The sequence below is a fragment of the Carcharodon carcharias genome, chromosome 11, assembly GCF_017639515.1.
Source record: "Carcharodon carcharias isolate sCarCar2 chromosome 11, sCarCar2.pri, whole genome shotgun sequence".
Taxonomy (NCBI): domain Eukaryota; kingdom Metazoa; phylum Chordata; class Chondrichthyes; order Lamniformes; family Lamnidae; genus Carcharodon; species Carcharodon carcharias.
The window spans coordinates 62,896,696-62,911,963 of NC_054477.1; the positions used below are offsets into that span (position 1 = coordinate 62,896,696).

A 15,268-nucleotide genomic window follows, 5' to 3' on the forward strand; every position below is an offset into this window, starting at 1 on the left:
AAAGAGCTGAAATATAAGCTGGTTTAAGGTGTGTGTGTGGGGGGCGGAGAGATAGAGAAACAGAGAGGTGGAGGGGGTTGGTGTGGTTGTAGCGACAAACAAGCAGTGATAGAAGCAGATCATCAAAAGATGTCAACAACAATAGTACAATAGAACACATAGGTGTTAAAGTTAAAGTTGGTGATATTATCTAAACGAATGTGCTAATTAAGAATGGATGGTAGGGCACTCAAGGTATAGCTCTAGTGGGTTTTTTTTTTATTTTATATAATGGAAATTGGTGGGAAAAGGAAAATCTTTATAATTTATTGGGAAAAAAAAAAGAAGGGGGAAACAGAAAGGGGGTGGGGATGGGGGAGGGGACTCACGACCTAAAGTTGTTGAATTCAATATTCAGTCCGGAAGGCTGTAAAGTCCCTAGTCGGAAGATGAGGTGTTGTTCCTCCAGTTTGCGTTGGGCTTCACTGGAACAATGCAGCAAGCCAAGGACAGACATGTGGGCAAGAGAGCAGGGTGGAGTGTTAAAATGGCAAGCGACAGGGAGGTTTGGGTCATTCTTGCGGACAGACCGCAGGTGTTCTGCAAAGCGGTCGCCCAGTTTACGTTTGGTCTCTCCAATGTAGAGGAGACCACATTGGGAGCAACGAATGCAGTAGACTAAGTTGGGGGAAATGCAAGTGAAATGCTGCTTCACTTGAAAGGAGTGTTTGGGTCCTTGGACGGTGAGGAGAGAGGAAGTGAAGGGGCAGGTGTTGCATCTTTTGCGTGGGCAAGGGGTTGTGCCATAGGAGGGGGTTGAGGAGTAGGGGGTGATGGAGGAGTGGACCAGGGTGTCCCGGAGGGAGCGATCCCTACGGAATGCCGATAAGGGGGGTGAAGGGAAGATGTGTTTGGTAGTGGCATCATGCTGGAGTTGGCGGAAATGGCGGAGGATGATCCTTTGAATGCGGAGGCTGGTGGGGTGATAAGTGAGGACAAGGGGGACCCTATCATGTTTCTGGGAGGGAGGAGAAGGAGTGAGGGCGGATGCGCGGGAGATGGGCCGGACACGGTTGAGGGCCCTGTCAACGACCGTGGGTGGAAAACCTCGGTTAAGGAAGAAGGAGGACATGTCAGAGGAACTGTTTTTGAATGTAGCATCATCGGAACAGATGCGACGGAGGCGAAGGAACTGAGAGAATGGGATGGAGTCCTTACAGGAAGTGGGGTGTGAGGAGCTGTAGTCGAGATAGCTGTGGGTGTCGGTGGGTTTGTAATGGATATTGGTGGACAGTCTATCACCAGAGATTGAGACAGAGAGGTCAAGGAAGGGAAGGGAAGTGTCAGAGATGGACCACGTGAAAATGATGGAGGGGTGGAGATTGGAAGCAAAATTAATAAATTTTTCCAAGTCCTGACGAGAGCATGAAGCAGCACCGAAATAATCATCGATGTACCGGAGAAAGAGTTGTGGAAGGGGGCCGGAGTAGGACTGCAACAAGGAATGTTCCACATACCCCATAAAGAGACAGGCATAGCTGGGGCCCATGCGGGTACCCATAGCCACACCTTTTATTTGGAGGAAGTGAGAGGAGTTGAAGGAGAAATTGTTCAGCGTGAGAACAAGTCCAGCCAGACGGAGGAGAGTAGTGGTGGATGGGGATTGTTCGGGCCTCTGTTCGAGGAAGAAGCTAAGGGCCCTCAGACCATCCTGGTGGGGGATGGAGGTGTAGAGGGATTGGACGTCCATGGTGAAGAGGAAGCGGTAGGGGCCAGGGAACTGGAAATTGTTGATGTGACGTAAGGTGTCAGAGGAATCACGGATGTAGGTGGGAAGGGACTGGACAAGGGGAGAGAGAAGGGAGTCAAGATAACGAGAAATGAGTTCTGTGGGGCAGGAGCAAGCTGAGACGATCGGTCTACCGGGGCAGTTCTGTTTGTGGATTTTGGGTAGGAGATAGAAGCGGGCCGTCCGAGGTTGGGCCATATGAACACACTCGACCTCTCCCTCCAGCAGCACCGCCGTACCCTTTTTCAAAGCTGCGCGTGCCCCCAGTTTCATTTTATCCTTCGGCTCATCCGACGCCTCAACAAGAAACTTTTTCTCTTTCTCTCAAGTGCTAAGGAACGCAAGCTCCAACAACTCATCGACACCAACACCCATCTAGGACCCTCCACCCCTGCCTGTCCCTCCGTCCCCACCCCATCTTCCAATCCCAACCCCAGCCGTGTATTCACTATACCCCCTGACCTTCCCCTCTCCGATGCTGAACGTTCAGTGCTCAGCAAAGGACTTAGTTTCATACCCTTACGCCCTCACCTCAATGAATTTCGGGCTCGGCATGATACTGAACTCTTCTTCCGCCGTCTTCGTCTCCGGGCTCACTTCTTTGGGCAGGAGTCCTCTCCCAGTTCAACGGATCCTTTTACCCATCTTCAATATTCTCCCTCCACCTGGACCCCTCCCTCTGGATTCTTACCTTCTCTCGATCTTTTCATTGAGAACTGTCGGCGCGACATTAGTCGTCTCAATTTCTCTGCTCCTCTCACCCATTCTAACCTGTCTCTCTCTGAACTTACTGCACTCCATTCTCTCAGGTCCAACCCTGACATTGTCATCAAACCCGCTGACAAGGGTGGTGCTGTTGTTGTCTGGCGCACTGACCTCTACCACGCGGAGGCTGAGCGTCAACTCGCAGACACTTCCTCCTACCTCTCCCTGGACCATGACCCCACCACTGAACATCAAGCCATTGTTTCCAGGACTGTCACTGACCTCATCTCCTCTGGGGATCTCCCTCCCACAGCTTCCAACCTGATAGATGCCCAACCTCGGACGGCCCGCTTCTATCTCCTACCCAAAATCCACAAACAGAACTGCCCCGGTAGACCGATCGTCTCAGCTTGCTCCTGCCCCACAGAACTCATTTCTCGTTATCTTGACTCCCTTCTCTCTCCCCTTGTCCAGTCCCTTCCCACCTACATCCGTGATTCCTCTGACACCTTACGTCACATCAACAATTTCCAGGTCCCTGGCCCCTACCGCTTCCTCTTCACCATGGACGTCCAATCCCTCTACACCTCCATCCCCCACCAGGATGGTCTGAGGGCCCTTAGCTTCTTCCTCGAACAGAGGCCCGAACAATCCCCATCCACCACTACTCTCCTCCGTCTGGCTGAACTTGTTCTCACGCTGAACAATTTCTCCTTCAACTCCTCTCACTTCCTCCAAATAAAAGGTGTGGCTATGGGTACCCGCATGGGCCCCAGCTATGCCTGTCTCTTTATGGGGTATGTGGAACATTCCTTGTTGCAGTCCTACTCCGGCCCCCTTCCACAACTCTTTCTCCGGTACATCGATGATTATTTCGGTGCTGCTTCATGCTCTCGTCAGGACTTGGAAAAATTTATTAATTTTGCTTCCAATCTCCACCCCTCCATCATTTTCACGTGGTCCATCTCTGACACTTCCCTTCCCTTCCTTGACCTCTCTGTCTCAATCTCTGGTGATAGACTGTCCACCAATATCCATTACAAACCCACCGACACCCACAGCTATCTCGACTACAGCTCCTCACACCCCACTTCCTGTAAGGACTCCATCCCATTCTCTCAGTTCCTTCGCCTCCGTCGCATCTGTTCCGATGATGCTACATTCAAAAACAGTTCCTCTGACATGTCCTCCTTCTTCCTTAACCGAGGTTTTCCACCCACGGTCGTTGACAGGGCCCTCAACCGTGTCCGGCCCATCTCCCGCGCATCCGCCCTCACTCCTTCTCCTCCCTCCCAGAAACATGATAGGGTCCCCCTTGTCCTCACTTATCACCCCACCAGCCTCCGCATTCAAAGGATCATCCTCCGCCATTTCCGCCAACTCCAGCATGATGCCACTACCAAACACATCTTCCCTTCACCCCCCTTATCGGCATTCCGTAGGGATCGCTCCCTCCGGGACACCCTGGTCCACTCCTCCATCACCCCCTACTCCTCAACCCCCTCCTATGGCACAACCCCTTGCCCACGCAAAAGATGCAACACCTGCCCCTTCACTTCCTCTCTCCTCACCGTCCAAGGACCCAAACACTCCTTTCAAGTGAAGCAGCATTTCACTTGCATTTCCCCCAACTTAGTCTACTGCATTCGTTGCTCCCAATGTGGTCTCCTCTACATTGGAGAGACCAAACGTAAACTGGGCGACCGCTTTGCAGAACACCTGCGGTCTGTCCGCAAGAATGACCCAAACCTCCCTGTCGCTTGCCATTTTAACACTCCACCCTGCTCTCTTGCCCACATGTCTGTCCTTGGCTTGCTGCATTGTTCCAGTGAAGCCCAACGCAAACTGGAGGAACAGCACCTCATCTTCCGACTAGGGACTTTACAGCCTTCCGGACTGAATATTGAATTCAACAACTTTAGGTCGTGAGTCCCCTCCCCCATCCCCACCCCCTTTCTGTTTCCCCCTTCTTTTTTTTTCCCAATAAATTATAAAGATTTTCCTTTTCCCACCTATTTCCATTATATAAAATAAAAAAAAAAACCCACTAGAGCTATACCTTGAGTGCCCTACCATCCATTCTTAATTAGCACATTCGTTTAGATAATATCACCAACTTTAACTTTAACACCTGTAATCCTACCTTTTTGAATTTGGAAACTGAATGCCTTTTCAGTTCCAAACGCACAGAATTTGTGCCCCTAACATGATTTTAGTTCTGTCGAAGGGTCATGAGGACTCGAAACGTCAGTTCTGTCGAAGGGTCATGAGGACTCGAAACGTCAACTCTTTTCTTCTCCGCCGATGCTGCCAGACCTGCTGAGTTTTTCCAGGTAATTCTGTTTTTGTTTTTAACTTTAACACCTATGTGTTCTATTGTACTATTGTTGTTGACATCTTTTGATGATCTGCTTCTATCACTGCTTGTTTGTCGCTACAACCACACCAACCCCCTCCACCTCTCTGTCTCTCTATCTCTCCGCCCCCCACACACACACCTTAAACCAGCTTATATTTCAGCTCTTTCCTGGACTCGAACTCAAGTTCTGTCGAAGGGCCATGAGGACTCGAAACGTCAACTCTTTTCTTCTCCGCCGATGCTGCCAGACCTGCTGAGTTTTTCCAGGTAATTCTGTTTTTGTTTTGGATTTCCAGCATCCGCAGTTTTTTTGTTTTTATCAAAGTATTTTTAAAATAGGTATTTTTACATATTGAATTCTTAAAAAAAATTTCCTTTGTCTTTTTTTTTCTTTCTCTCTCATTTCAATATTTCTCACCCCTCTTTATCTAATTTTGACTCTAATTCACTGTACTTCCTTCTGCAGCGTTCATGTTTCTTTCTCCGGTCTTATCTCTGATTGGTTAAAAAGGTAGATTGTTTGTCCCAATGCTCAAAGGTCCCAGATGCACCTTTGCCCTCACCGCATTGCCATCAGCTCGCACTTCCAGCAATATATAGGGCTGAACTTTCCCCCTTTTGGGGGGGGTTGTGTGAGGGCGGGTGGGAGCGAACGCGAACCCAATCGGTGTCCCCGATCGGGTCCGCGCTGCTATTTTATGTGGGTGGGCCAATTAAGGCCCGCCCAGCATGATGCTCGCCCGGAAGCGCTGAGCGCTCCCTGTGCGGGCAGGGGGGGGATTCCCTGAGTCCGGGCCTGTGCTCTTTTGCGCACACAGAAATCAGGGAGATTTGTTTAAGTTTTAAACATCTGAATAAAGTAATTAAAAACTTTTAAAACATGTCCACTCATGTGACAGTGTCACATGAGCTGGGTCATGTCAATGAATTTTTAAAATAATTTTTATTGAATTTTTAAACTCTTCATGAAACCTCATCCCGCCCATGAGGTTCCATGAAAAATGCAAAGGCCATCTGGGCTCTTCGCCTGCCCACCAGCCTTAAGGTTGGACAGGCAGCTCATTTAATTATATCAATTAGTTTTTAACAGGCCTTAATAGGCGTTTGACAGTTCGGCAGGCGCACAGCCAACTTGGCTACGTGCCCACCTAACTGAAAAGCTAAATGACGCGCAGTGACATCGGGACGCCCGCCCGACATCACGCATCGGCAGAAAATTCTCCCCATAGTGTAAAAGAGTTTGGAGCTGAAGGGTGAGGAAAACAGTCGAACTTATATGGCAAGCTGGAAAATGCTCCACTCAAGCAAATCCTGGGCCAATAGAAACTCCACCTAATGGCAGTAGACAGGAGAAGGGAATTTGTCCTGGTGAGTGGCTTTTGCAAATAGATGACAATAATCGCATATAACTGTGCAGAAAACTAATAGTGTATTGTTGAATATGTTTGCTCCCTCTGATGATTGTCCATACATTTCATCACAGCAATTAATACTATTATTTTTTAATTTCCCATTGTCTTCCCAAAGAATGAAGTATAATCCAAAATCTATCTATATTGGTTACGTTGCCTATGCTGTAGCCATTTGATGCCAATGACTTTTTATGCCATCTTGTTAATGCAGCCACAGACATTACAGTGGGCACTACAGAGGACAATACAATACTTCGAGCAACAAGTGATTGGGTAAGTGTGAATAGCATGGCAATTCTAGTGTCCTTTACAAGTAAGTTTTGCAATAATGCTAAATATGCATATTGGCAAATATACATACCTTACAAGTATTGCAACTGTAAATCTGTCTTCACAGTATGACACTTAATGAGTGACCATACTTTATATTCAGAAATATTTTGTGTAAAAATGCTAACTTCATTTAGACATATTGCTGTTGAATGTTCCAAAGATAATTAGTTAGCTTTATCAAGATGATTTCCATGCAACTAACTCGAAAACTCAAATGTCTTTCAAATAATTTGCTTGGCTTTCAGATTTTGACAAATTTCACTGTGTACTTTATATACTGTTGCCACTACTGCGATTTAATTTCAATAGCAAATGCAGAAATTCTAGAAGACTTCCAAATTACAATGGATGTTGTTTAAGTTAAATCCATTGATTTTGGGTTTTTCTTTTTCCTCTTTTGATTTGCATTTTTGCCTCCATGCTTTCCCCCCCCAACCCCACAGTGGTCTGCTCCTCCAGCTGGATGAATTGGATTCTGCTGGCCAGAGTCTTTTTCCGCAAGCAAACTGAAGCCCTTTCTTTTAAAGTGGAAAACTTTGCTTTTACGATGTGCCCCACCTTGTGACAGGCTCGAAACAAGTAAAACATCCGACTCGCAGCAAGTTAATTTGAAAGGCCAGTGAATGTAAAGCAAACGTGGGTGTGGCTAATTATGTCTATAGCAACAGCCAGCATTTTAGATCCATTCATGAGTTGGGTCTTTCAAAGAATTTCTAAAAAAAATTGAAAATTTGTGAAGCTCCTATTTTAGCCAGCTACATTGCAATATTGGCAAAGGATTGGGAGAGTCCTACTTCTCTGTATTCTCAGCTATGGAATGTAAAATAAAATGAGGAATGGGACAAAATGTATAAAAGTCTAATAGAAAGTATAGAAAACCATACAGTTCATCCTTTTTTCCCATCATTGAAGTTGTTATTCTCTACTCATTAGATTTTATTTCTTCCTAGGTGCCAGGTTAATTGGACAGTATTTTACAGTCTCCTCCGTGGCAAGTTTAGTGACAGAGGGGGCATTTAATCAGGCAGGTGGGAAACTCGATTAAATCCGTGGTGGGAAGGCCCATGGATGGCCTTCCTGCTCTCCCACCAATTGAGGCATTAATTGCCCACTTAAGGACATTATCCCAGTGCCACTGGTATTAAATCAGTGGCAGGCAGTCCTGCCGCCACATGGGGAGCGCGACAGTCAAACCTGTGCATGTTGCTTGTGGTCTCCCGAGGCAGGTGGTGAGTGGGGGGTGGGGGTGGGGGTGGGACGACCCCTCATTCAAAGACACTCAGTGCCTGATTGAGGGTCCTGGCATCAGAAAGAGGATAGGCCTGCCCATGCTGCTGATCCCCTTACATCTCTTTATTCAACGACTTCCACTCTTCTGGTCTGAGTCACTCCACAAACTTGGGCCTCCAGTGGGTGTACTTTCTGCAGCAGCCACCACCTCCTCAGTGGTGCTGCTGAGGAAAAGAGTTGCTGGCCTCTGATTGGCTGGCAGCTCTCACCATGCAACGTTCCTGCTAGAGTCTCACTCGTGGTTGTGGTCTGCTGTGCCTTGCACAACCTGGCCCCCCCAGAGAGGGGAGGTCTGGCAGAGGACCTGGTGGAGAGAGCCACATCCTCCTGAGGATGGGTTGGAAGATGAGGAGAGTGAGCCATGTCACCCAGCTATGCAAGCTGGTGCATAGGATGCTTTTGAAGCCTGAGAGACATAAGATTCTTTAATACTGTGAAGAATCCTATAGCTCTGCATCATTTGCTCACCTCTAACACCTTGGCCATATTCACTTTTTTCTCATATCTCACATGCATGAACAGCAAGGCTGCCTGTGCTTGTACCAATGTAGAGGTCCCAAATGAGGCCAATCATAGGGACCCATCTGAGCATAAATCCCCTTGACAGCATGCAATTGAAACCATCATATTACACGCATAAACCACAAATGGAGCCAGAGCATCAAGTGAAAAGAACAGTTAGGTGTTAACAAAATGAATCAATTTTTATAACTCCCAATATAGAACAATCACTGTTGTGAATCCATACGTGACTAATATGGGGGTTTTCTTAAAATGTTTCCAGATGCTGTGGTATGGTGCTCCCCCCACTCTGTCAGCATGCTGGTGAGAGGCTCCTGACTCTTATGCCCCTTTGCCTGAGATGACTTTGTCAGTGATCTTCTGATCACCTGAGGCCATGAGGATCGCAGGGGTGTGGGAGTCTCCTGCACAATGGCAGGAAGCTCATCTGTCACCACAGCATTGGGTCAATGGCAGAGGGGCAGAGCAGAGGCTGTCCCCACTAGAAGCTCCCTGTGGTGTGCAGCCACCCGCAATGATGGCAGCAGAGTTTTATCTGCCACTGTGAGGACCATAAGGCCCTCCCTGCTTTCCTGAGAGGAACCAGGACCTTGATATGACACCAGGCTCCTCATCTCCTTCTCACCCTGGCTCTGGGCACCGGAGCTCAGAGACAAGGCGATGGTCAGCATGTATGCCCAATATCCCAGCAGTGAACTGCTGGGTTTGGTCGTCCATGAGAGTTGCCAGTCTCTCAACAGGGGAGGCCATGGATTCTGAAGAGAGGGTGATTGTAGCCCTCATACCTGGGCCAGACCGTGCAATCCCTCTGGAATCACCGCTACTTTTCCATGTACCTTTTGCTGCACGTCGAGCATCTACTGCTTGATGGACAACCCCAGAAGCTTGTCACCAGACTGGGGCTCAGCGTCTCAGTCACCTTGAGCACTCCTCCGAGTGCCAGTCCCCAACAGCTGGTCTTATGACTATGATGTGCTCGTACCTGTGTGTGGTTCCCTTTGAGCCAGGCCATGCATATCCACTGAAGTGTGTGTATCTGCACTGGTGCTAGGTGTGGGGCAAGGACCTGATCTTAGATCCCTCTCTGAGACTTCCTCCTCTTCTTCCTCAGAGGTTAATGGTGGTCCACTGGGGCTGATGGCGTGACGCTTTATTTGGTATCTTTAACAAGCAGGGGGTGGGAGTTGTCAAAGCACACACTTCTGAGTCGGAGATGCGCCCACTGCCAAGAAGTGTTAAATTCACCTCATGATGTGGGATTCTGAAATACAGATCGAAGGCAGGTGTAAATTTTGATAGGGCTAACTTCAAAGGAGTGAGATATCAGTTTAAGCAAATTAACTGGTGTGATTTATTCAGCAGCTCTTTAGTAGAGGACAAGTGGAACAGATTTAAATGGATAATCCTGTGCAGGATAAATATGCAGTTGAGAACAGGAAACATCAAACATAGGAACAGCAGGAGGCTATCTAGCCCCTCAAGCCTATTTTTCCATCCGGTGAGATCATAGCTGATCTGCAGCCTAACTTTAAAAACCTGCTTTTGTCCCATATCCCTAAATATCTTGGTTAACAGAAATCTATAAATCACAGATTTATAATTAGCAATCAATGTATCATTAATTGCCATTTGTGGAAGAGTTTCAAACTTCCACCGCCCTTCGTGTGTAGAAGCCTTTTAAAATTCCACTCCCAAAAAGTCTGATGGACAATGACACCAGTGTATACTATATACAAGATGGACTGCAACAATTCACCAAGGCTCCTTCGACAGCACCTTCCAAATGTATTACCTCTACCATCTAGAAGGACAAGGGCAGCCTTTGCATGGGAACACCACCACCTGCAAGTTCCCCTCCAAGCCACATACCCATCCTAGCTTGGAACTATATCGTTGTTGGGTCAAAATCCTGGAACTCCCTTCCTAACAGCACTTTAGGTGTACCTGCAGCAGATGCACTGCAGCAGTTAAAGAAGGCAGCTCACCATCACCTTCTCGAGGGTAATTAGGAACGAGTAACAAATCGCTTTGCCAGTAGTGCCCATGTCCCATGAAAGAATATTTTAAAAAACCCTCAACCCTAATAATTCCAGGGAATACAATCCTATTTTGTGTAATCTCTCCCTGTAATCTAACCTTTGGAGTCAAGGTGTAATTCTGGTATATCTATACTGTATTCCCTCCAAAGCCAATATATCTTTCAGCAAAAGCAAAATGCTGCTGATTATAGAACTCTGAAATAAATGCAGAAAATACTGAATATACTCAGTAAGTCTGGCAGAATCTGTGGAGAGGGACACAGAGTTAACAGACAGAAATTTCCCAGGCTGTTGGAGGCAGGTTCAGGGGTGAGTGGGGTGGGAAATGAACATTGGGTTGAGATCTCAACGTGATTCTGCTGGCTAACCCTGAGGCAGCACTGAAGGCGAATGGAGGACCCACTCAGATCTGGGGTAACTAAGTTGTTAAGCAAATTATGAAATGCATTAGCCCTGAATCCTGGATTTCCCAGCCATGGAGCCTGCTTTCTGAACCATCAGCAACTTACCTGGGTCACCAGGCTGAGTGCTCACTGGGAAGAGCTTCTTCAGTGAAACTGACAAATTGTAAAAGCTTTGATTAGTTACACTGAAGAGCTGTAGCAATGCCCATTAAAGGCTACTGTTCAAAGCACTTCTTTTCCCAGAGAGTGCTCTCATTGCTTAGCAGGTGATTGCCAACTTCTTGGAAGGCACTTCCAAGGTCTAGCACTTCACTTACCACCAACTGCACTTCCCTGCTGCCAGCTTTCACCATGACATGGGAGCAGCTTATGGCGCTCCACCTTCCCCTTTGCTGAGAGTCAAGAGCAGAGTCCACACCATGGCCAACAGCTCCAGCATCAGCAGCAGGAACAACACCACTAGCTGCACCAGCTACCTTCTCCTCAGCTTCATGTCTCTACACAGAGTAGATAGGATGGACACTGAGATCTAGATGCCCCTAACACAGGGTGTACAGGCAGAGGATCAACTCTATTAACATGCCTGAGCACCAGTGCCTCAGGAGGCTCAGACTGCCATGGCAGATTGCTCCTGTTGTCTGCCGCTCAGCCAATTTCTTAACCAGGTCAATAATTTGCTTTCAATTCCATAAGCTTCAGCTTTAGCTAGCAGTTTCATATGAGACAAAAGCAAAATGCAGTGGGTGTTGGAAATCTAAAAAAAGACAGTAAATACTGGAAGCACTCAATCGGCCTGGCATCAAGAAGCAGAGTTAACAGATATAATGTTGTTGAGGCTGGAGAACCAGCGAGAGACCCGCATTGCCTCTTTTCCAGAAGACCCAATAACCACAATCAATCTGGCAGTGGTGAGGCCAGCGGTGGACCTTCCCCTGGAATCAAGACCCGGGGCGGAAGTCTCACCAACTGAGAGCTGCCAATCAGCTGCTAATCAGAGGCCAGCAGCTCTTGTGTTCAGCAGCGCCACAAGGAAGGCCGAGGTTACTGCCAGAAGGACTTGCACTGGAGTCCCAGGATCACGGGGCAACCCAGGCCACAGCTTAATAATTTGGGTGATGATTGGGGTGGTTTTGTGGCTAAGGGTAATGGGGAGAGGGGTATAGGGGGTCAGCAGCAAGGGCAGGGTGTTAGCCCTCGGCAAACACTCCCACTTCCTGATGTCCAGTCCCTCGGTCAGGCACTGAGCACCTTTGATCAAGGCCCCCAGGAGCTGTCCACAAGGTTTTAGCTGCCTTGCATGCCACATTGCAACAGGCTTGCCTGCAGCTGGGTTAATATGAGTGGTGGCGGGATGGGCCCTTAAGTGGTCATTAATTGGCGGTTGGGTGGGAAGGTTGACCAGGGGCCTTCCCATTCAGAAGGCAGTAGGATTCTGATATGCCACCGACAATTAAATGCCCCTCTGCCTCCATATTTCCCACCAGACAGGGCAGAAGATTCCGCCCAACACAGATCTGTGACCTGCACCAGACCAGTTGAGTGTTTCCAGCCTCTCATGAGGAATTTTATCAAATGTCTTCTGGGAGTCCATATAAATAACATCCATAGACATTCCCCTGCCCACTACTTTAGTGACCTCTTCAAAAATTCAATCAAGTTCATCAGGCATGACTTACCCTTCACAAATCTAAGCCATAGAACAGTTAAGTGTTGTCTTAGGTAGATGAAGAAAACAATAGAAACAAAATAAGGAGGAAGAACAGCTTTATAATCCCTGTGGATAGAAAGATGGAGGGATTCAATTAGAATGAATATAGGAACTTGCAGAATCATTTAAAAATAGTGTTCTAAATGACTAGCTCCCCCAAATATTATCTTGAAATGCATGAGCAACACACCCTCCCTAAGTGCGGTAACTTAATTAGGATTGATGACTTCAATATAAATAAGAAAGCAGTCCTAGAAAACAGGGGGCTCAATACAAACATTTTTTTTAATGTGGAGTACCAATACAAACAAGGGAGAAGAATTATGAAGTGCTGACAGTGATTATGAGCAATGTTCCCGCTGCACAGCAGCCTGACAAGTACCCCGAGGACTTGTTCTGGGTTAAACAGGGACTGCACACTTATTAAAGGGAACATTAATTATGAGAGAGTAGGTAAATATCGGGGAACATACCAGAAAACTGAAAGCAAGCTAATATGGTGCACATTTTCAGAAAGGGGATAAAGCAGAATCAGATAACTACAAACTCGTTAGCCCTGTTGTTCTATTGAATATCATGTAAAATCAAGGCATTGATTATCAGGAACAAACTTAAGGATTATCTATGCAATAATAACCTAGTTAAACATGATTCAGAGAAGGATTAAATGACATGATAAAGGTTTATTTTTTGCAGACTATGGAAAGCTCTCTGATGTGGTGACTCATGACCAACAAAAAACACTCAACAGAGTTCCACAATAGTTAAACTCAATGCTGTGGACATTCAGGGTGAATCTGGGAAATAAAAAAAAAAGTCTTGCATCTATGTAGCACTTTTCCCAGCCACTGGACGTTTCAAAGCACTTTACAGCCAAAGCGGTACTTTTTGAAACGCAGTCATGGTTACAGTGCTGTATAGGAAATGGATTAATGGATAAGAAATTGGTTGAAGGATAAAAAACAGTGTGCACTTGTTAAAGGAGTTATGTCAAAGTGCATGGAATAACAATATAGAGTGCTCAGGGATTTGTATTGGAACCACTTTTTCTCATTTGTACCAACAACTTGGGTTCAGAAGCAGATTGGTTAAATTTACAGGTAATACCAATTGATGGCATTGTGGCCCTTATCATTATACTTGTTCTTTCCTAATTCCTCTGGTACTTCTCAACCTTGGAGCACCTCACTCATCCAGGTTTTCCTTTAAAATTCTCATTCTTTATTGGCCCCCAAGGTCCCTAGCCTTAATTCCTCACTGAGACATCCTCCCTCCTTTCCTCTCTCGTATCTGCACTTAACTGACTCATGCCCCTTATTTCAGTCTCCATCTCAACTTACTATGCCCTCTCTCATATTTTACTGTCCTCCCATTCTGCTTAAACGTCTCCCTCCATTTAAATTTTCCTATCCATATTCGTGGCCATCCTGTCAACCTCTTATCTCATTTTGCCACTCTATCCCTATGGTCATGATCACCGACATGACCATGTTCAACCATCTCCTTGTATCCCTCACCACCACATCTCCCTATCCTTTCCAATCCTGCTTCCTTCTCAGACTGGCCGGAAAAAAAACTGTTTCTCGAGTTGTTTACAACTTAACTTTGGAACTTGTACAAACATTTTAAACATTATGGGCTGAAATTTCCCCCTGTTGGTGGGGGGGGGGGGGAGGGGGGGGGGGGGGGGGGGGGGGGGGGGGGGGGCGGGCGGTGTGGTTGTGCGAGGGCAGGTGGGAGCGAGCGCAAACCCGATCGGTGCCCCCAATTAGGTGCTCACCACCATTTTACGTGGATGGGCCAATTAAGGCTGTGCACAGAGGTGCCTCAGGGAGATTAGTTTAAGTTCTGAAAAATTTAATAAAGGAGAAAAAAATTTTAAGGACATATGTCCCCTCATGCAAAACTGTCCCTTGAACTGGGACATGTCCATTAATTTTTTCAAAATTTTTAGTTTAATTAATAAACCCTTCATGAAACCTCATCCCACCCGTGGATGAGGTTTCATGAAAAATGTGAAGGCCGCCTGGGCTCTTCGCCTGCCCACCAACCTTAAGGTTGGATGGGCAGCATTCTTAACAGCTTTAATTACTTTCTTAATGGCCTTAATAGGCCTTTGACAGTTTGGCGGGCGTGCAGCTAATGCAGCCTGCTGAACTGACAATCTAAATGACGCACAGTGATGTCGGGACACCTGCCCGATGTCACCACGCGTCGGCGAGTGGGCCCACCCCCGCTCGCTGACCGGAAAATTCTTCCCTATGATAATGCCCCCGTGAGACATCTTGAGACTTTTTTATAAATTTAAGTTGTTATTAAAATAGGTAAATGAATGGTGTCATGACAGTTAGTGAAGAAATTGAAAGCAACCTAGGTGGCCTTGGTAAACTTAACACTCAAGGTGTCCAATCAACACAGAGCAGCCATCAATTAAACAAATAAATTGCTGAATTATATTGTCAAAACAGGAGAATATAAAACCGAGGGAGCCATGATCAAACTATACAATGCTCGGGTCAGACTACAGATACAGTACAGTGTCCATTTTTGGCCACCAAGTTGCAAAGTACACATTCAAAACCAGCGACAGTTCAGGGAAGAGCCGGAGTATAATCTCTAGTGTTGTAAATTTCGTGAAAAGCCTGGAAGAGTAAGACTTTTCAGCTTTGAAAGAAGGAAACCAAGAGGAGGTGATCCTAATAGAAATAAAAGAAAAGCGAATGATGTG

At 46.7% G+C, this 15,268-nt stretch overlaps 1 protein-coding gene across 3 annotated transcripts in view; it reads left to right on the plus strand.

The window, feature by feature from the left end:
• gucy1a2 (guanylate cyclase 1, soluble, alpha 2) overlaps positions 1–15,268 on the plus strand; it is a 257,007-nt gene that overhangs the window by 40,773 nt on the left and 200,966 nt on the right. For all 3 annotated transcript variants that reach the window (XM_041198479.1, XM_041198480.1, XM_041198481.1), the window contains exon 2: positions 6,456–6,517. In XM_041198479.1, the coding sequence (XP_041054413.1) occupies positions 6,456–6,517 (62 nt within the window). The remainder of the gene's footprint in view (positions 1–6,455; positions 6,518–15,268) is intronic.